Here is a 22910-nt window from a genome sequence, read left to right on the forward strand (position 1 = left end):
ACAGGAGGCCTCCCCGTCAGGTAGTAACGGAAACCGAATGCCATCAGCGCTACATCTGGAGGATACAGGAATAATCGGCGTGGACAAAATAACAACAACAATAATAATACCAATACAAGCAGAAGCCGGATTCAGTATGATGCAAACGGACGACCAATTATTCAGTGCCGAGCATGTAACTTGTGGGGACATTTTGCGCGGGAATGTCCAACAGCAAATACACCTCAACTATTGTGCCGATGGTGTGGACCTAGCGATCACGACAACTCAAAATGTCCAAAATCCGAAGTGAACTTGATCACTGTTGGAGCCGATGAGGAAGAGGTTCTTGCAATTACGCGACAACAAGCAAAAGAATACTTGGACCCTGCCGAAGAAAAGAAGAAATTTGCGGCAGCACAGGTGGAGGTTGGAAAAGTATCTCAAGCAGTAACTCCTCCGGACATCGCCGCCACCTCAACAAGAAATTCCACAGAACAAAACATAGTACGACAAATTTTGCAAACGGAGGTGCAAGTAAAGGTAAGTGATTTGCTTCTCACTATGCCCCAACTTCGTTCGGCTCTTTCAAATATGGCAGGGGAATCAAGCCTCGAGAAGGAAAAGTCACCGGGAGAACCGAGTCGACGGAAAGAACAAGAAATTGTTACGGGAGGAGACGACCAGATGTTGTTGGCACTAACATCCGGAGGGCACCCTGCAGTTGTCGAGATGGGGATACTTGGACATGTTCTCACAGACACCATAGTGGACGGAGGATCCGGTGTAAATGTATTGCCAGAAGAAACTTGGAGGAAACTTGGACAGCCGACATTGTGGCCTCCAAGGTTTCAGCTACTGACCGCCAATCAACATGGAATTAAACCACTGGGTATCCTCATGGCACAGCCGGTAGCCATTGGCACCCAACCGTTCCTCATGGATTTCGTGGTGATTCCATTGAAAAGGAAAGGCTATGATGCCATCCTAGGCCGTGGGTGGCTTATCGAAGCAAGAGCTCGACACGACTGGAAGAAGAACACTTTATCCCTGGAAAATAAAGGCCGCCGATTCATAATTGATTTGCATACCCAAATAGTAGGGGAAGAGGCTTTGTCGTCAGATTCTGAGGGAGAAGAGGACGAAGGTAGACGACGGATGGAACCGGATCAGGAGGGCGTCCTCCGATTGGACGAAGGAACAATGGATGACGACTTGGATTCCGTCAACGGTCTCTACCACTAGCAAATGGGAGACTGAATTATTTCACAGCTGTAATGTTCTGTCAATCGAGGACGAATATCCAAAGGAGTTTACTGAAGTAAAGGAGGGGGAGGCACCGTTGGATGCTACACCCGCCCATGCATTCAGTAAAGGACAGACAATCAAGTACAATGAAGCTTCGCTGCAAACAATGAATTTGGGGGACGAGGCAGAGCCAAAGAACATACTAGTCGGAGATAATTGGGATCCAGTACTCAAGGCTGCGGCATTCAAGATATTTATGGATTACAAGGATGTGTTTGCATGGACATACAAGGACCTCAAGGGAGTACTGCTAGAATTGTGTGTGCACCGCATCTCGCTGGTGGACGGAGCTGTACCTGTACGAAAGCGACCCTACAGGATGAATAAGAACTATGCCGCATGGGTTACGGAGGAAATCAACCGGATGCTCGAAGCCGGCATTATCTTCAAGGTACAGACCAGCAAATGGGTGTCACCGATAGTCATTTCATTGAAGAAGGATACTATTCAGATTCGGATATGCATTGATTTTAGATGCCTGAATGCAATAACGATCAAAGATCCTTTTCCGATTCCGTTCACAGATAGCATTCTGAAGGAGATAGCAGGACATGAAATCTACTCTTTTATGGACGGGTTCTCCGGCTACAATCAGATTTCTATAGCGGAGGAAGATAAGTTAAGACGACGTTTATTGTCGAAGATGGGGTCTACGCATACAACCGGATGCCTTTTGGGTTGTATAATGCACCGGCCACATTCCAGCGAATTATACTGCATATCTTTGACAAGATGTCTGTGGGAAATTCCAAAGCCTTCTTGGATGATTGGTCAATATTTAGCACGGAGGACGAACACCTGGCAGCGCTTGGGGAGTGTATGGAGCGATGTCGCAGGGCCCGGCTAGCATTGAATCCTAAGAAGTGCAGATTCATGATTCCACACGGCCGATTGCTCGGACATATTGTCTGTAAGGAAGGATTAAAAACGAATCCCGATAAGGTGAGAGTCATTATTGAAATGCAGCCGTCTACTAATGTGACGGAGGATAATCTTTTCTCGGGCATATAGGTTATTATCGGAGATATATTAAAAATTTTGCCAAGGTGTCCCAGCCGTTAGATAAGCTAACATGCAAGGAAGAGTCATTTAGATGGGAGAAAGAGCAAGATGAGGCATTCGAAGGGCTAAAGGTACGACTCGCTACAGCACCTATCCTGGCATATCCGGATTGGAATAAGGAGTTTCATGTTCATGTGGATGCCTCCAACTATGCGATCGGTGCGACCCTGGCACAGACTGGTAATCACGGACTGGATCATCCTATATACTTTGCCAGCCGGTTGCTATCAAAGGCCGAGCAAAACTACAGCACGACTGAAAGAGAAGCCTTGGGAATGGATTATGCTGTGCAAAAATTCCGTCATTATTTGCTTGCTACACCATTTGTGTTTTATGTTGATCACCAGGCCCTGTTGTACATGATTAACAAACCCGTCATCCAAGGGAGGATCAACCGATGGTTGCTACTGTTGCAGGAATTTACTTTCAAAATCATTGTCCGGCCAGGAAAGAAACACGTTAGTGCCGACCACCTGTCGCGAATCAAAACAGGAGAACCAGCGGATGGTGTGAATGACTTCCCTGATGCACAGTTGTTTCAGATTGGGGTACTGCCGGAATGGTACAGGAGTATTGGCGAATACCTCTCAACAGGACAGTTTCCCACGGGGATGTCACCAAATGATAGGCGCAAGTTGATAATCAGAAGTCATACATTTCAATTAATCAATGGGTTGCTCTACAAAATGGGGCCGGATCATATTCTTCGACGGTGTGTGTTGGAAGAAGAGATACCACAGGTATTAAAATAAGCACATGAGGGTCCCGCGGGAGGACACATGGGGCCTGACACCACTGCACGGAAGATATTACTCGCAGGACTCTGGTGGCCGCTGGTGTACAATGATGCACGGGAATGGGTCGTCGGATGTGACACTTGCCAACGCGCTGGGAAGCCACTGAAGAGAGATTTCATGCCACTTCAACCCTCTCATGCGCAGGAACTTTTTGAGAGATGGGGACTAGATTTCATTGGACCACTGAGGGTGAGCAAGACTCGAAGGTGTCGCTACATCATTGTTGCAACAGAATACACTTCGGGGATGCCCCTTTCTCTCTAGTTTTTTCTGTGGTCTGTAAGTTGTCTCCTAATTTTGTTAGTCGTCAGGAGACGACTGTTTTTTTTTGGAGGGGATGGTGTTAGCCGATTGGATAGTTCTAGCAGTATTTCTAGTTTGTAGCCGACGGTCCGGCAGTGTTTTTGTATGCTGTAGCCGACGTCGTCGATAAATAGTTTGTAGTGGATAGAATAATTGTGGCCGACGGACTCCTTCAGGAAGGTTCGGCGGTAGTATTTATATCCCGTCTGGGATCATTGTAAAGAATCATTCACCTACTATTGCGAATAATAATATAATTATGCTGTTCATGTTCTATTGTCTGTATGCGTTGATCTCTTTACCTGTACAGTAAACAATAAGAAGTGAATGACAAATAATGAATACTAACCTAAATGAGGTGATACACCGATGATTTTGAATGTAACTTTAATCAAATCAACATGAATTATGAAAGACACAATTGATTCACAATACTCAGATGAACATGCAACCACAAAAGTGTTTCTATGCAAGGATCGGGATCTTCTGCTTTGAAAGGGATACCTAGGTTTTACCAATTTTTTGCAAAAAGACAATGATCACAAACAAAGACCTGTAATCACAAGTATCAAGATTCAAATTTGCAATAAGGAACGTAACTTAAATGAAGGCAAACACAATATTAAAGTAAAAAATTCACAATATTGCATGAGAATCAATGGGAAAAAACCACTAAATCTCCATAACCAATGCTGAAAAAATCTCTACTACAAATTTGCTCTTACAATCAACTCAAAATCTACAATGCGCAAAAATTTGAATCCGAAAGAAGATTCCCCATAATGAGGTGAATGTACAATATATAGAACTCATAACCCTAACTCGGATTCCCCTAGGAAAAATCAGTCAAAAAATGATGAAAACTATGAAGAAGCCTCTGAAAACTGCTCTCAATCACCTGCCCAACTGATAGATAACTGAAAAACTGCCTCTAGCTCCTCAAAATCATGCACAAAAAACCCAAACTTGGATCCCTCAAATAACCAAAAAATGTAGCATGTAAGACTCCTCATAATTATGCAAAATATGCATAAAATAGGCTCTCATCACGAACTGCATGCATAACTAGTCTTAACTACTCCACAAATCACTAAAAATAGCACTATTCTGCTCCATTACATTCACGCAATGGAAGGAAGGAGGGTTTTCAAATCCTAGCTGCATGGAAAAACTCTGCAATTTTTCTCTTTCCCATGGATGTTGGACATTTATTTCTGCTGGTTATGAATTTCTCCTTGTTTGGATGCCTTTATCTGCTGCTTTCAGGCATGAGTTTCTTGCTGAATAGACGCCATTTCTTGCTGGCGTGGTTGTTGGACTCTGCTGTGCACGTTTTCCTTGGTGGACGGCTTCTTTCTTGGCCATATGCTAGCTGTGGACGCCATTTTTACTTGCAGATTTCATGTCCAGTCTTTAGACGTTTTTTCCTCAGCTTTAATGTTAGTATCATGGAGGCTTGCTGATGTTGCTTGGACGGCTTCTTATTTTACTGTTGTGAGATGCCATTTTGATGGCTTATAGAGCCATGAGTGCCATACTATTTCTTGCAGATTTGGATGCAATACTTCTTGCTTCAGCTGCAGATTTATTTGAGGTTTGTTTGCTGATTAAAACTCTTTCAAATCTGGGTTTTCTTCATTGGACGGCTTGAGCTTTATATGCTGCTATCTCTCCTTCCTTATGCCGTGAGTATGGTTAATGGGTATGCATAAAGAAAAACATGATGGCTTTGCATACACGAAAATGTAGAGTGTTTTCCTTTTTGGACTTGCTGGAAATAAAAATCTCCTTGATGGGTTTTGTATACATGATAATGTATAGGTTTTTTGTTATTTGCTGCACTGCGGCTAGCATGAGGATTTTTTGGTGCTGTATTACTGCTGTTATATATCATAAATCACTTGTATCTCATACCATATCGTGTGTTGTATAATATATCTTGATGGCTCTATATATGATGGCTGCTGTAACACTTTCAGTTTTTGATATCCTTTGCTGAAAGTTGACTGAATACATTATGGGAACTCAATCAATTTTGGTTTCTTATTTTTGTTAAATGCATTATTCTGTTTCATGCTACCTTTAGTTCTGTGCAGTACTCACTGTTCATCATAATTCCCCTTCATTATTACTGTCATCCAAAGCTTCAGCTTCTAAAGACTCAATCCTATATCCATCATGCCCTGCTACAATCTTTTATTGCTGCATGGCCATCATTCACATTTGCAGAGGGCTGGCAATCAAGATTTGTATTCTCATGATTAATCCCATTTACTTGTTCCTAATCCAAAACAGTATCACCCATCTTGTCATTAAAAATATGTGTATGAGTATTATCCAACTTATCTCTTAATTCTTGGGGCAGTTCCTCGGCCTCTACATTTTCCTTACTTCCTGAATTCTTAAAATCTTCTTCTGGTATGCCACTTGTCTTTTATGTCAAGGATGACAAAGTTTCTGATATCTGAGACAGTTGATTCAGATCAAGAACATAATTACTTGACAAAAAGCTGAAATCTGGCTTTCTTTGCTAGGATAGCCAGTCTATCTTGTTTCAGCTGTGCGCCTGACTTCTCCTGAAGCAAATAATCCAAAATTTTCTGAGTGGAGTCAACAAACAGATTGGCATCTCCCAATCTGAATTTCCATACCAATACCTTTTATATTATTTAATCCAAGCTCAATGATTTCAACAGTTCAGGAAACTGATGAAATAACATTTTCAAATAGTTGGAGGAAGGGAAGATTATTTTCTTTTTGTCCTGTAAACTTAAATAACTCCTTCTTGCGCCTTTATTTTGCTTAGTATTCTTTGTAGACTGAAATGATTGCACATAACGAAATGCCACTTGCTGAAGTGCTTGTAGAGCTTATTTACTTCTTAAATCTTTCAACTCAGTAACAAGAGGATGAGATGTCATCCCAAATTCTTATTTCTGTCTTTGCTGAATCTTCTTTGTTCCATACCCTTAACTTGCTGTTCATTCTGATCCACCTGTAGCTTGCACTTCCATTGTGTACTTTAAGCATTATTAGCAATTCATTTCGTTTCTTGTTGGATGTATTGCTTAAATATAAAACAGCACCATATTAACGCAGGAATTTGTGCTTTATTTGGCAACATTCTTTGTAAAAGATTCATTACTTCTTATTGCTTAAATCATACTTGTATCTGCACATGGAACAAACTCATTAGTATAAACATGTTTTATTTTTCAGATTTCTCTCTTGCCTTCTTGTCTTTTAACATAGTTATCTAAATAACCATGTTGTAGGAACAGTAGAGTATAGATGACAAGGAAGTTTTCCATTGCTCAGTTCATATGAACTGACCCATCTCTTCTTTTATTTTTTGCAGGTTTACTCCCAAACGGAGATGTGGGCTCAACCTTTCAACATTCAGCACAACAAACCTTCTGTTCAGGCAATGGATGCCTTTTCTCTTATCTCTTTTTAGTACTTTTCTGTTTATACAATGTGTTTAATTCAGATATTATGTTACGAGCTAAGAATGCTTGTGATATCTGAATGCATTGTATTTAAGTACTGTGTAAAACTTGAACACTTTGTACCTCATCAAAACAGTTTTTGGATATTTCAATAAAAATGTACTGTTTTGGTACTTGTATTCTGAATAAAAGTGATCAATTTTCTTGTTCATTGATTCCTGTACCTTACTTTCTGCATTCTTTTCATTCTGTAATATGTATTCTCAGCAACTAAACACACTTAGTCAGCAAATAAAACACACTTAGTTCAGCATATAACATAGCAATTTAAGAGGAATGTTAAATTGGTAACACTAACATCATTTATGGTGTGCAAATAGGTGATTTTGTGAGCAAATAGGTGATTGAGCAAAAGTAAGTTTGTGCAAGGAGTAGTTGGAAGATTGGATTGCAAGCTATATTAAAGTGTATGTGTCTCATTGCTACATCTTTGCAAGCATACAATGGTAGGAAGAGGTAAGTTCTTGTTCTATTTTTCTTTTGTTTCAATGTTTTGTTTAAATTTTTATTTTTTTTCAATTTTCTTTCATTGCCAATAAGATCTAGCTATTATATTCCCTAAAATATTTTTCTCAATAACAATATGTCAATATGTATACAATTTCTTATCATAGGAAATTGAGCTTCAAAGGGATCTATATCTTCCTCAGTAGGCAATGCCAATATCCCACAAGAATAGAACCCCCATTTGATTCTCCTTTGTGGAAGTATGTGGATATTATACAACCTCTTTCAAAAGAGGTGGTGGCTTTCGTTGGAAATGTCAAGGTTGTGATGTAGAAAGAAACAATTCATATTATCGTGTGGTGGGTCATTTGTGTGGATACGTTGATAGAGGAGTGAAGAAATGTCCTGGAAAAAAAATGCACCTGTGCCAAACTCGTTAGTATTAAAATATATTGAAGAGCATGAGCGAGTTGAAGAGAGAGATGAACTTAAACAAAATGCCATTGATGGCAATAAAAATAAGAAAAGAGCAAAAGGAATGAAATCTACCCCAGATGTTGTGAAAGAAAATTACCCCTTCTATACTCCCTCAGCTGCCCCTGATTCTCAAAATGAAGTACCCATTCGACACAAAGGAAAGGAAGCACTTGAAATTGCATTTCAAAATCAAAGTAGGGAAATTGTCAACATTGATGCGGCAAGATGCTTGTATGCAAATGGGCTGTCTTTTAATCTTGTTTGCTCTCCATATTTCAAGTAGATGTTGAGTGCTAATAAAGCACCTACAAGGTATTCAGATCCCAGTTTTGAGAGAGTACAAACCACCTTGTTGGATGACGAGGTCAAGTTGATTGATGAGCAATTGAAGCCAATCAAGGATTCATGGATTGAGACAAGGGTAACAATTGTTTCAGACGGGTGGAAAGATGCTAGAAATCCTCCATTTATCAATGTTTTGGATAAAGGGCCAATGATTTTGAAAGCAGTGGATTGTGAGGGGCAAGTAAAAGATGGGTCATTTATTGCTAATATCCTAATTGAGGCCACTGAACAAGTGGGTGCAAGAAACATTGTCCAAGTCATAAAGGACAACACAAAGAATTGTAGAGCTTCCAGTTTGTTGGTTGAAGAGAGACACCAACATATTTTTTGGACACCTTGTGCAGTTCATTCATTCAATCTTATGCTACAAAACATTGGGAAGAGTATTCAGTGGATCAAGGAGGTGTATGCAAAAGCTGAGCACATCCAAATGTTCATCACAAACCACCACATGACTCAAGGGATATTCAGAATGTTCTCACGTTTGGAGTTGCTGAAGGTAAGTAAACTTGAACACAAGTTAGTTAATTTTAAAAAAAAAAAATAGTATCTTACAATTTCTAATTTTATTATTATGTAATGATGTGTATTCTTTTATCAAATATGTATCTAACAATTTGTATTGTTTTTGCTTTATTTTATGTTACAAGTTGCTGAGACACGTTTTGCATCAAATGTAATTGTCTTGAGACAATTTATGCAAGTAAAAGAGGCACTTACCAATATGGTAATCAGCAACAATTGAGCTATATGGAGGCAAAGCAACATTAAGAGGGCAACTAAAATAAGGAAGAGGATATTGGATGAAAATTGGTGGGAATGTGTGGAAAATCTCATAAATCTCACCGCACCCATTATGATCATGCTTAGGTATGCAGACATGGATAGGCCTTGCCTTGGAGAGATCTATGATGGCATAGACTCAAAGCTTGAGAAGATCAAGCAAATTGTAAATGAAAAGGAACAAGATTCTCAAGAGATCTTCTTCAAACAATTGCAAGCAATTGTTATAGAAAGATGGAACAAAATGACCACTCCTCTACATTTGCTTGCCTATGCATTGACACCCAAATACTATAGCACCCAATATATTGATCTACCAGGAAGGTTACCACCCTATAAAGCCATAGAAGTGTCTGATGGATACAAGGCAGCATTTGAAAGACTCTTTCCTAATGATGAAAGGCGAGATTTGATTATAAATGAGTTCATACAATTTGTGGATGCAAAAATTTAAGTAATGATGCTCTTCGTCATCAGTTTAGGAAGGATACTCATAGTTGGTGGTACCTCCATTGCCAAAGATTCCAAACGTTGCAGCCCCTTGCAATCAAAGTGATATCACAAGTTTAACTTTAAAAAAATTGTTATTAGTTTCCTTTGTCTAAAAAAATTGTTATTAGTTTCCTTTGTCTTCATAAATTGCTAGAAATTCTAAGATTTAAGATAAATATTTAAATTTTATTTTAATTTTTTACATGTCATGTCTTCATAGATTGCTAGTTCATCCACTTCAGAGAGAAATTAGAGCACATATTTTTTCATCCATTCAGTGAAGCGCAATAGGTTGCAATCAAAAAGAGCGGAGAACTTGGTGTTTATGCATTACAACTTGCGTCTCCTCTTGCACAAGACTAAAGAATACAAAGAAGGGGAGACAAAGAGGTGGGATGTAGATGCAGAGTTGGTGGACTTGGAAACTTCTACTTCTCGGCTTACAATTGAAGACTTTGAAGATCTTGATGCCCATACTATTGTTATTGGTGCTGATCCCATTGGCCTTAGCTCTATTGTTGAGTTAACTAATGTGGAAGGAGTACGAGAAGAAGAAGAAGAAGATGATGATGATGATAAAGAAGATGAATATTAAAATTTTATACATTATAATTAGTCGAAGTTTGAACTTGAAACAATGATACTTGAACTTGCTGTTATGATTCATGGATCATGATTTACTTTTATTGTTGAGTCTTTGATGTTGAACTTGAAAATTTTTAATTGAAATATATGATGGTATGATCTTAATTCATGATGCTATGATTACAACTTACATGTTTAAAGTTTATGCCTATGGTATTTTTGTTGTTTAAATGATTAACTAAGATTAAATCATATGTTTTTATGAGACTCTATGCTTCTAGGCTTCATAAATATGTATATAATTTTTACATGTTTTTGTACAAACAAACCCAAACGAACTCAAAACCCTTTCCAAAATTTTGCCAAACCGGCAAACCGGTTCTTCGAACCCGTATTTCAAATCAAACACGAACTAGCAACTAAGTTTTGCACAGGAAATAAAGATAAACAACAATAAAAAGAGCAAAATAAATGCAAAATGACACAACAACTATATCATGGGAAAACTCTTCCACTTGAAAGGAAAAACCCAGCCACACCAACAAAAATCTCTTTTATTAATAACCAAAATGTTCAAGTACAAAACTTTCACTTGATTGCTTACAATACACTGAGTAATCACATAAATAGATTTCAATAGAGACTCTTCATTTTACATACAAAGGTCTCTTCAAATTTTGAAGACAAGACTTCATATTTCCAAATATTCAACACTTCATATTTCCATATGCATGCCTCTTCGCATGACGCATGACAAGTGTCTCTTTATATAATATAATTTCAAACATCATCACAACTGTCTTCTTCAGCTGAAGATGACCATAATGGTCGTATACAATTAGAGATAAAGATCTCTATCACAACTACAATCTTTAACACTCCCTCTTAGCAAGAGAGAGATCTTTAGTATGACAGACACACAAAGCTACAACCAAAGACGTCAATGATCACTTCACATCACATAAAACATGGTATGTCAACATAACATAATTCACCATAGATATTTCATAAGCACATAAAATTAAAGTCATGGAATTACACACATGACTTCCACCATGCCTACTTGCAAAGGGTGGTCCACCATGGCTACTTGTAGAGGATGGAATGAGAGCTTTCACTTCAAACTTCTCTTGGACAAAAATCCATGTCCACCATGCCTCAACACAAAGGGTGGACCAAGGGCTTTCACCTAAAACTTCTCCCAAAAAGGAATGCATTTCCACCATGCCTCAATGCAAAAGGTGTATCCAAAGGCCTTCAACCCAAATTTCTCCCAGAGAAGAATGTATTTCCAGCATGCCTCAATGCTAAGGGTGGACCAAGGGCTTTCACCTCAAACTTCTCCCAAAGAAGAATGCATTAACAACTGGAATTATCTCTCAACAGAGACTCCATCTCAATAGGGACAACTTGTTGACCACAATAAGATATTTGATGTAACCTCACTCTGAATCCAAGTAGTCTCCCTGTGAATATGTATCATCAAAGCAACATTTATCTCATTGCTTCTTGTTGCACCCTGCAACCACAAAAAATTAATAACTCATAACTATCAATGCTAAAAGAAACAACTATTTATAATGAATATTTAAGAGATATAATCATAAATACTTATCTCTTTGTGGTCTAATCTCAACATGCACACAAATGTATACACAAAAAAGATTATGTCTTGTGCCTTTACAGCCAGTGCAATGCTCATGGCATCAATATACATTTTACCATTAAAAATCTGATACTAACACCATATGGATAATATATACAATAGAAAATTGAACATAGCACAGTAATACTTATCTCTTTATCATCTAATCTTCCTCGCAATCCACCTATTGGCTTATTCACAACACCTATGTATAGCTTCTGAAGGAACATCACATGCCTCCAATGTTGTGGTTAATTTCTATAACACCAAGGTACGATTAAAAATACATTGATCTACAAAACCGAGTTAGCAAGTTCTGTGTGTGCTGACACCTCCAACCATTTCCAAACACCCGCACAAATCCGGACCAAGGTTACTTCTCTTTCATAGTTTAGACATTAATCAACCATAACATGAACAATCTGATAAGTAGGAGATAATTTCCACAGCAAGTCAAATTGTGATATTGCTATCAAGGTTTAACTGTGTGATTTTTGAGTCAAACTCATTGACCCATATTTCATGAGTAGTGATTCAACATGAATCCATCTCTCATGAGAATAAATGGAACACTTAGCACTCATTGGATCTAGGTGATGAACAATCTAATTGAGGAATTTCAGCCACTATAATATCCCTTGATGAATCTGAGGTAAACTTTCACCTTTTTCACTCTTGAAAATTCATCGAACAGTTTGGATAAATGCATATGCATAGATTTGAGTTCAAATGCATCAACACCTAAACTTTTATTAATTTAAAGTTGCTACTATTCTGACCTGAACATCATCAACTTAAAAAATCAAATCTACAATTGCTCCATGAATTGAGAATTTTGGAATAGATCAAGTGCTACATGTATTTGAAAGGTGGTTTATAACAGATTTAGGAAAGAAGCCAGATATTCCTTGTTCCCAAAATCTGTAATTTTCATTGTCACTAGTCACAATTATTAGAAAACAACCTGCATGTAAGTTAAGCAGTCGGAATCAGCATGGTTTGATGAACACAAGCAGGGCTTATTCCCATGAGACAAGTTGATACCAACTTCATTAAAGATAACATATACCAATAACAGCAATAGCAATTCATTCTCACAGCAGGATTTGTCGAAACTCAATCTTTTGAATTCCTAGTGCCAAAAAAATGTCACACAAATTTCAAATGATCATCAAAGTTATCACATCGACATGCAAAATCAAATAAAGAAACCTCATCTACTTAGGAACACCTCCTATGAAATAAACAGCATACAGATATATTTTCTTCAGTAAAATGACCAAGCACAAATACATCAGCTACTGGAATCGACGCAGACATAGGCTCAACACTATGCTCTAGCTCATAATATGTATGACAATTACTACAAAGAAAAAAATATATACACACAAAATAGGAGAAATAAAAAAACTAAAAAAAACTGCATATATGCAAAGCCAAAGCACACAAAAGAATAGAAATGGTAAAAACTATCATCAACGCCCTCGACTTTTCGCAAAATAGCATATAGACACATCATACAATTTAATTAAACAATCACGATAATCAAATCCCACTACATGAATGACAAGAATGGCGTCCAGGCAAGCATGGCGTCCTCCGAGATGGAAACCAGGGTTCAGTGGAGATGCCCTAACGGTGCCCTGGTTACGCAAAGATGGCAAAGTCAAAGGGAATAGGTTATTCCAGTCGAGGGCACAAGGGCAGACTGGCTTTGATGGCGAGGCGTGTGGAGGTTCAAGGCAGTTTGTTAACATCCCCCGAGACATACATGTTAATGATAGGAGGCTTTCACAATGGACTAGTAATCGATAGGGCTGGGTTTTTCAGAATGATTAGAGGCCTGGGAGGAAGGGGAATGAGGCTCCTCAGCGTTTTAATGGAGATTTGGCAATACCTCGTCATTTCGACTTTGAGCAGATTGAACGGAAGTTTTGGCGACCAAAACAGGTCCAACAAGAGAAAACGATGACAATGGGAATGTCTTCTAATGCCTTAAACAAAAATATTTGTAGGGTTTCTACTCTCCCAATGCAAAATCCTTCCTGGAGTGAATCTGTTAAACGTCTTCAATGTAGGGCTTTGTTTATGAAATGGTTAGGACCTTGGCCTTCTATAAGGAAAATTCAAGACTGGTTGAATGCTAACTGGGGTGAAAATATGGTGCTCAAGCATTTAGCTAATGATTTTTTTCTGGTAATTTGTCCAACAACTGATGATAAGGGGGCCATCTTGAGTGGAGGCCCATACATGTTGGATGGAAAAGGTTTTTATATTTGTGGTTGGCGGCCAAATTTTAATCCAAAGACTAAAAAGGTGAAGGAAGTTTTGATCTGGGTTAACCTAAAAAATTTACCCTGGGAATACAAGGATGAGGAAACCCTGCAGATGATCGGAATAATTTAGGGGTTTTCATTAAATCAAAAGAATCGTTGGAAAAGAATCGTTTGTATCAGTATTCTAGATTCTGATTAAGATGCAAGATTGCTATTTTGTGCTTGACCAAATTGCTATTCGCACTCCAAAAGGGGAATTTGCAGTTGTCATTGATGCTGATTATGCTGATCATGTTACTCTTCAGGAGCAGATTGGTAAAGGGAAAGGACAAGTGGAGAACTGTTGTTTGGATTTGATGAAGTACATTGAGAGGCAGAGGGAAATTATTCCCCCATGGTCTATTTCTTTTGAGGAGAAAATGATTTACAGATCCAAAACAAAAGTGGATTGCATTGATGGCTTGGAGATTAGCTCCAGTGATGATGGTCCCAGTCTAGGTGTAGGTGGGAGTTGTGGAATTTTTGCCCAGTCTACACAGGTTGTAATAGAGACCCCTTACTCTCAGCAGTTTAATATCCAGGATGCCCTAAAAATTGTTCATACCCCTCAAGGTCAAAATTTATATGTTTCAGATACCTTTGACAAGAATGTTGGTGAGGGTGGTAAACAAGTTCTAGATGAGAGAGAGTTAGTGCCATAGAGGGAGGAGTGTGTCAATGAGGTGGTGGGGGTGGCTTCAATACTAGTGGGCAAGGATTGGGTGGAAGATGAAATCTACAAAGATATACAAATATCCCCAATTAGAACTCTGGAGTCTTTTTTGGATAGTGAGAAGGAACGTAGGAGGGATGCCCTGGCTTCTGAATCGGAATTTTTGTGTGATGAGGAATTTGGGGCAGATGAGTGTGGGGTTATGGATTCGTTGGTGATTGAAGAAGAGCATTCAATTCGAATGACACCATCAGTTATTAGTAAACCTAAGGTCTTAGAAAAGAAAAAAAAGAGCCCGAAATCGGTGAGTGTCAAACTTGCCATTGTTGGTTGTGCAGCAAACTAGGCAAACTGCTGAGATCGGGAAGAGGATACACCTCTTCCCGGAAGCCATGAAGCTGCTATCGTGGGATGTCAGGGGCTGCAATGCCCTTGACAAAATGCACTTGGTCAAACGTGTGGTTGATCAAGCTAATTCTGATTTTTTTTACAAGAAACGAAGTTAAGTGGTGAAGGCAGTGTTTTTCTTTCTAAGAAACTTTTGTCATGTCAGTGTATGCTAGTAGATGCTGATGGTGCGTCTGGAGGCTTAGGTATCTTGTGGAAAGAGGCTTCATTTTGTGTTTCTCTTGTGGATTTTGGTCCATATTGGCAACTAGTGAATACTTCCTATTTTTAGTTACATATGAGTTTTTTGGCTTTTAACATATATGGGCCATGTCAATAGACCCTTAAATCTCAGCTGTGGTCACTCTTGATGGATAAATTGAGACAGTGGGAGAGAAGGCTGGTGGTGTTGGGTGGTGACTTTAATGCAATCCTATCTCCGAGTGAGAAACTAGGCGGGGTGGTGAAATTAAACAGAAGTCATCAGGAGTTTGTTGATTTTGTCCTAATGAATAATTTATAAGACTTACCTTTTTCTAATGGAGATTTTACATGGACTAATTGGAGGAAAGGATTTACCAATATTGCTGAGAAGATTGATCATTTTCTACTGGGTGGTGATTGGAGCAGCACGGAGTGGTTATGCCAAGCTAACATCTTGCCCCTTACCGATTCTAATCACTTTCCTATCTATTTAAGTATAAGGAATGATTCAACACCGGAGCGTGCTCCTTTTTGGTTTGAAAAGATGTGGATGCGGGAAAATGGTTCCTTTGATTTGGTTAAAGGATGGTGGAGCTTAGCTCCTAAACGTAAAGGCACCTTTGCCTTCAAGTTTTCTAAGAAATTGCAGTTTGTAAAGGAACAACTGAAAGTGTAGAATAGGCTAGTGTTTAAGAATATCTTTGATGAAAAGTTTAAGTTAGAGAAACAATTGGCGGAAGTGAATGAGGTGGTGATGGCTGCGGGTATCGACGATGCTTTATATCAACAAGAGTTGAATTTGAAGAAAGAATATGATGCAATTTTACAGAAGGAGGAAATTTCTTGGAGGCAAAAGTTTCGAGAATTGTGGCTTAAGGAGGGTGATCGTAATACCAAATATTTTCATAATTCAGTTAAGGAAAGGAGAACAGTCAACAAGATTTTCTCTATTAAAAACTCGAATGGGGATTCTATTACTGATCAAGCACAAATTTATGGTGAGGCTGTAAGGTTTTTCAAGGATCTGCTAGGAGCTCCACACAATGAAGCCTCAAAGGAGGACTGTCAAGGTTTGTTGGATGGTATTCCTAAATTGATTTCAAATACTCAGAATAACATGTTGACTCGTCCAGTGTCGATGGAGGAAGTTAAAACTGCCCTCTTCAGTATGGGAAGGGATAAAATGCCTGGTTCAGATGGGTTTCCTGCTCTTTTCTTTTAGGAAGCATGGGATTTTGTCAGGCAGGAACTTTGGGAAGTTGTAGAGGAGTCTAGAAGGAAGGAATTTGTGTTTAAAGATCTAAACAATACCTTTATCTCACTCATACCCAAAAAAGGGGAAAAAGAAACTTTCAACGACTTTAGGCTTATCTCTTTATGTAACAAAGTTTATAAGGTGATTTCTAAGGTAATGGCAAATAAGCTTAAGTTGGTTTTGCCCACAATTATTTCTTCGGAACAAAGTGGTTTTCCTCCTGGGAAGTCTATCATTGAAGGAATTATTATAGCCCATGAAGCCATACATTCGTTGAGATTGAACAAGGAGGCGGGGATGATGATTAAATTGGATATACGGAAGGCTTATGACAATGTGAACAGGCCTTTTTTGTTAAAGGTTCTTGATAAGTTTGGTTTCAATAGTTGTTGGTGTAAGTGGATTTTCTCTTGTATTGATTCCTCCCGTATCTCGGTGTTAGTTAATGGCAGCCCTCAAGGTTTCTTTGAGATGGAGAGAGGTATGTAATGGGCACCCCTGGATGTCCGAAAAAACTAAACCAATTTGCTGAAAGAAATTTTGTCAAACAGTTTGCATTCAACCTCTTATTTCTCCGTTTAATGTTTTAAACCCCTTATAACTCCGAAAATCAAACGTTTATTTGTTTGTTGTGTTTTGTGCATGGAATTGGTATCATACAACATAAACAAGAAAGAAACTACAATAATATGCAAAGTGGAAATGAACTGCTGCTAATAAAATGTTATTTTCAGAATTCATAAAACCAAATACATGGCAGATTTATCAACTCACTAATTACTTCAACAGTGTTGACATAATACTCCAGCCCATGCTTTCGAACTTGCTGCTACAGTGCTTTGTCCTTCAATCAGTCCACCACCTTCGTAATATCATTCCCTCAAAGCGGCATAAGCATCGGAAAAGTAGTGAAGAAGATATGAGCAAAATACCAAATCTGCCTGTACCTGGAAATGCAACTAAGTTGTTTGATAATGAAGCCAATAACAAAGAATTCCAAAGGCCAAACCCCAAGGGAATGACGTCTAGAATGTTACAAGAGAGGATAGACGTCCTCAAATGCCAAGAACGGAGTTGCAACTCACACACCAATTTCTTCTCATATTCAACCTGGCTAATGAAGCCACAATTGCTTCCTTTTATTCTATTTCCAAGGGTCCGCTCAACTCATATGGGCAATGTGGGATAAAAGATGTGTAGTATATAAAACATATATTAAAATACCCCTTATGTCTCCCTTGGGTACACATCCCCATAAAATAAATATTAAAGTAACACATTAATATTTTACAATTAAATTAGACGTTACTTTAATAAAACTTCAGGCATTAAAATGTATTAGCAATCGGACTCCGAATAATGCGAGTGATAGCTCATCGGAAAGCTCTCACCGAGGAGTATCAAATTCAATCACCAAAATTGACCTGCACTGTGTCCTACCGACTTACTAAAAATAGTAAGTATGCCTGAAATTGAGTAAATCAACTTCGTTTTGGCCCAAACTAGAAATGACTAGGCCAAAACACTCCAGGATCCCACTAAACCCTTCGTTAGCCCTCGGGACCATGTAGAACAAGGCTAACGCACACACACTTGGTCAACTGCTAAAATAGGGACATTACAGTCCGCCCCCCTTGAAATTGCTTGTCCTCAAGCAATCTCAGTCCAGCCTGCTAAATAACCTGCTCACTCTCCCATGTAGAATCTTCCTCCGGCAGGTCTCTCCATCTGACCAAATACTCCTTCACTATCCTGTTTCTAAGCTTCCTCTCTCTGGTGTCCAGAATAGCCTTGGGTACTAACACAAGCTTCCCCTCCTCATCCAAAGGGGGTAAATCTGCAGAAGGCACTACATTCTAACCAATGACTTTCTTAAGCCTAGACACATGAAACACATTGTGCACTTGATTGCCCTCTGGAAGCTCAAGCTCATAGGCGACTTTGCCCACTTTGTGAATCACCCTGTAGGGACCATAAAATCTAGGTTTCAACTTTTCAGCTCTACTCTTCTTGAGCGATGACTGTCTATATGGTTGTAGCCTCAAGTAAACCATATCCCCTACCTCGAAGCTACGCTCTATTCGATGCTGATCAGCATACAATTTCTGTTGATTATGGGCCTGTTGTATATTCTCTTTGAGCATTTTCAGGATGTCCTGACTATCCTGCAATAAGTTTTTGGCTTTGGGCACTCTACTGTCCCCCAAAACTAAATCCATGAAGCTAGGTGCTTCATAACCATAGAGTGCCATGAAAGGAGTCATCTTGATGGACATATGATAAGTGGTGTTATAACAATACTCTCCCATATGCAACCATCTGATCCAAGCCTTTTGTTGTGCAGTTACATAGTTCCTCAAATATCCTTCCACCCATTTATTCACAATCTCTGTTTGCCCATCTGTTTGTGGATGATAACTAGTGCTAGGTGTAAGATCTGTACCACACAACCTAAACAACTCTTGCCAAAAAACACTCATAAACTTACTATCCCGGTCGCTGACAATGAATCTGAGCAACCCATGTAACCTGAATATCTCTCTAAAGAAAAGATGTGCCACCTGTGCTGCTGTGTAAGTGGACAGAATAGCAAAGAAGTAAGCAAACTTTGTCAAGCGGTCCACCACCACATAGATGCAATCCCTTCCTTGCACTCGTCGTAAACCAATGATGAAGTCCATCGAAATACTTTCCCATTTCCTATCAGGAATGGGCAAGGACTGTAATAAACCTGTAGGAAATGTGTGCTCTCCCTTATTCTGTTGACAAACCACACACTCCCTGACATACCTCTGAACATCATCCTTGAGCCCTTTCCATGAAAACCGCTCTCAGATCTGCCTGTAGGTCTTGAAGACCCCCGAATGTCCAGCTGTGGGTGCATCATGAAATGCCTTCAGTATCGCCTCTCTCAAATGTGATGACGGAATCAAATAAACCCTGTCCTGAACTCTGATCAATCCATCTATCACCTCATAGTGATCATCCTGTATGGTACCTGAAATCAATCCAGAAGCCCAAGCATCTTTGACATACTCTGCTATAATCCAATCTCTCCAATCTCCTGAAATCTTTGCCAGAGCACATAAGTGAGGTCTTCGAGATAAGGCATCAGCCACCACATTTTTCTTACCTTTGACAAACTCTATGTCAAAGTCATAAGCCTGCAATTTAGTCACCCATTTTTGTTGCCGGTCATTAAGATCACGCTGGCTCATGAAGTATTTAATACTGTTGTGATCAGTCTTGATCACAAAACGTCCACCTACCAAATATGATCGAAATTTGGCCAATGCATGCATTATGGCCAACATCTCCCGGTCATAGACAGAATAACTCTTCTCAACTCCTCGGAGCTTCCTACTCTCGAATGCAATGGGATGCTGCTCCTGCATCAATACTGCTCCAATCCCATCACCTGATGCATCACAATGAAGCTCAAAAGGCTTTGTGAAATCTGGTAGAGCTAGAACTGGACATGAAGACATTACCTGCTTGAAATGCTCAAAACACCTCTGTGTTGCCCCTGTCCACATGAAGGCTCCTTTCCTGGTAAGATTTGTCAAGGGTGTAGCAATCTGTGAGAATCCCTTAAGCTGTGTAAGGTTTGTGGGAGTAGGCCACTCTACAATAGCTCTAATCTTTTCGGGATCAACCCGAACGCCATCTGCACTAATGATATGCCCAAGGTAAAGGAGCTTAGTCATGCCAAACTCACATTTAGATTCCTTGGCATACAATGACTCTCTCTCCAGAATAGATAACACCTCCTCCAGATGATGTAAGTGCTCCTCCCAGGTCTTACTGAAGACCAAGATGTCATCAAAGAAGATCAAGACAAATCTCCTCAACTGCTTCCTGAATACCTGGTTTATACAACTTTGAAATGTAGCGGATGCATCGGTTAGACCAAATGGCATAACCATGAACTCAAAGTGGCCATAGTGACATCAGAAGGCTATTTTCTCAATGTCCTTTGCTCTCATCTTGATCTGATGGTATTCGGATCGCAAATTCAATTTTGGTGAAGAAGCATGCCCCATGCAACTCATCAATCAGCTCATCAATCCTAGGAATGGGATACCTATTTTTAATTGTTTTCTTATTCAGTGCCCTGTAATTGATGCACATGCGCATCGTCCCATCCTTCTTCTTTACCAATACTACTACTGAAGCAAAGGGGCTCTTACTAGGCCTAATATGCCCCATCTCCAACAAATCCTTAATCGCCTTCTCTATCTCATCCTTATGTTTCCTAAGATGACGATAGGGAGTAATCATAACTGGTTTGGCTCCCTCCTCAAGCTCAATAACATGTTCCATCCCTCTGTCAAGAGGAACCCCATGAGGAATATCGCTAAATACTTTAGCGTGTCTATCAAGTATCTTCTGGACATCTGGTGGATGACTCTTTTCTTGTGGCTCTGGTGAAGTTGGCATAATGTAGCACTCTGCCGCCCACTCTATGTCATCATGACAAAAAAGTCTCTACATTCTCCTCAAGGACACTACTCTGCAACCTCCATCTGAAAGTCCTCTAAGTACCACAGTTCTGCCCTCATGCTGGAATCTCATCTCCAATTTCGCTAGGTTGAGTGTGAACTCCACTAGTGAAGCCATCCATGTCATGCTGAGGATGACATCATAATCTCCCATGTCCACAACATAGAACTCATCCTTCAACTCGTAGACATCTCCAAACCTGATGTGAAGATTAGATATCTTCCGAGTGCATAATAATTTATCACCGTTAGCCAACATGACTCTAAACCCATCATGCTCCTCTATCTGTAACCCTCTCCTGGCTACCAACTGTGCATCTATGAAGTTATGTGTAGCCCCAGTGTCAATAAGAGATCACTTTCTGCCCCTGGATAGTACCCCTGACCTTAAATGTGATTGCCTTTTGGGCCCCTATCAAGTGTGCCAACGATCTATCATCCTTAGGAATGTTGCGCTCCTCTATAGTGTTACCCTCATTTGAATCGGAGTGCTGATCCTCCCCCTCTGACTCTAAATCTTCTGCTGAAAAATACTCCATTTGATTTGCCTTAGCCTTGAGAGAACATTTATGAGATAAGTCCCAAGGCTCTCTACAATGGAAGCACAGCTTCTTCTTTCGATGTTCATTCAAGGTTTCATTGTCTAGTCCTTTTGATCCTTCTTTGGGTTTACTATACTCTTTCTGAAATGGTTTTTTGTCTTTGTCCTTGCGGTAGGAAGAATCTATTGAATGATTTTTTCCTTTGTATACCGAAGGGGCTAAATCTCGTGCCTTTTTAGTTGCTTTAGCTAAGGTGAGTGGATCATGTTCCTTCACCCAACCTCGTAATGGATCAGCAAGACCATCACAAAATAACACCATCAATCTCCTAAGAGAGATATCAGTAACAAGTACAGACAAGCGCTGAAACTCGGCAATGTAAGCATCCACAGAACCTGACTGTTTTAACTGTGCTAGTTCCTTGAAATGTAACTCGGGATCCCTAGTGTCAAATCTCTCAATCAATGTTTCGGTGAATTCCTCATAGGATGTAATCTGATTATGCCCCAAAGTCACCATGCCATGATGCCACCATTCATGTGCAACGCCATCCAAGTGCATAGCCGCATACTTGATAGCCTCCTCCTCAGGCATAGGATTTAGCTGCAAGTATGTATCTACCTTCTGCACCCAAGCTCGTACAATCATCTTCCCTGAAGCATCATAATAAGGTAAGGAAAGTTTTCCAACTTTCTTTCTCAGCTCAAAGTTTTGATTCCTCCCTCCTGCTCTAGGCATGTGTCTCATCCTCAACTCCATATAATCTCTGAGAGAAATATCCGCCTAAAACTCCGGTCCACTAGCCTCCCAGTCCCTCCTGAACTGATCCTGTAACTCGGTAATTTGCGGTTCGTTTACTGGTTGAACCGGATCTCTGGGTGGGAAGGTGGGTAGAAGAGGTCTCGAGCTCGCAGTCCGCGCTGGGCGTGCAACGTGTCTAAAGTTATCAGCCTCATTCCCATTGTTGTCATGTCCATTATTACCATTAATGTTATTCTCAGGACCATTATTGTTGCCTTGGCCTCCATGGTTATTGTTTCCCTCATTATTATTGTTTCTGTTGTTGGCATCACCTGGATTAATATTGACACCCATCTGTCTAGCCATGAGCTGCAACATCATGTCCATTCGCCTATTCTGCTGCTGCTGCATACACTGCCCCTGCTCTAATGTATCCAGTAATTGTCTGAACATTATGTCCCCCTGATCTGGTCCGGCATTCCCGCCTCTGCCTAATCCTGTATTCCTGTCATCTCGATCACTCATATTGTTGTCCTGATCAAAGAATATCTCCTCTATG

At 39.7% G+C, this 22910-nt stretch overlaps 1 protein-coding gene across 2 annotated transcripts in view; it reads right to left on the reverse strand.

Annotated features, from left to right (window-relative positions):
- The window catches only part of LOC149578613 (F-box/FBD/LRR-repeat protein At2g04230-like), a 51855-nt gene that overhangs the window by 7785 nt on the left and 21160 nt on the right, over window positions 1-22910 (reverse strand). The window contains exon 3 of one of the 2 annotated variants that reach the window (XM_089830227.1): window positions 11062-11606. The exons of the other annotated variant lie outside the window; for it this stretch is intronic. Coding sequence (XP_089686353.1) covers window positions 11587-11606 — 20 coding nt within the window. The 3' untranslated portion in view covers window positions 11062-11586. Of the gene's footprint in view, window positions 1-11061; window positions 11607-22910 lie in introns of those variants that run through there. 2 annotated transcript variants of the gene reach the window in all.

The sequence above is a fragment of the Cupressus sempervirens genome, chromosome 1 (assembly GCF_028749045.1).
Source record: "Cupressus sempervirens isolate cs-2001-9-10 chromosome 1, ASM2874904v1, whole genome shotgun sequence".
Taxonomy (NCBI): domain Eukaryota; kingdom Viridiplantae; phylum Streptophyta; class Pinopsida; order Cupressales; family Cupressaceae; genus Cupressus; species Cupressus sempervirens.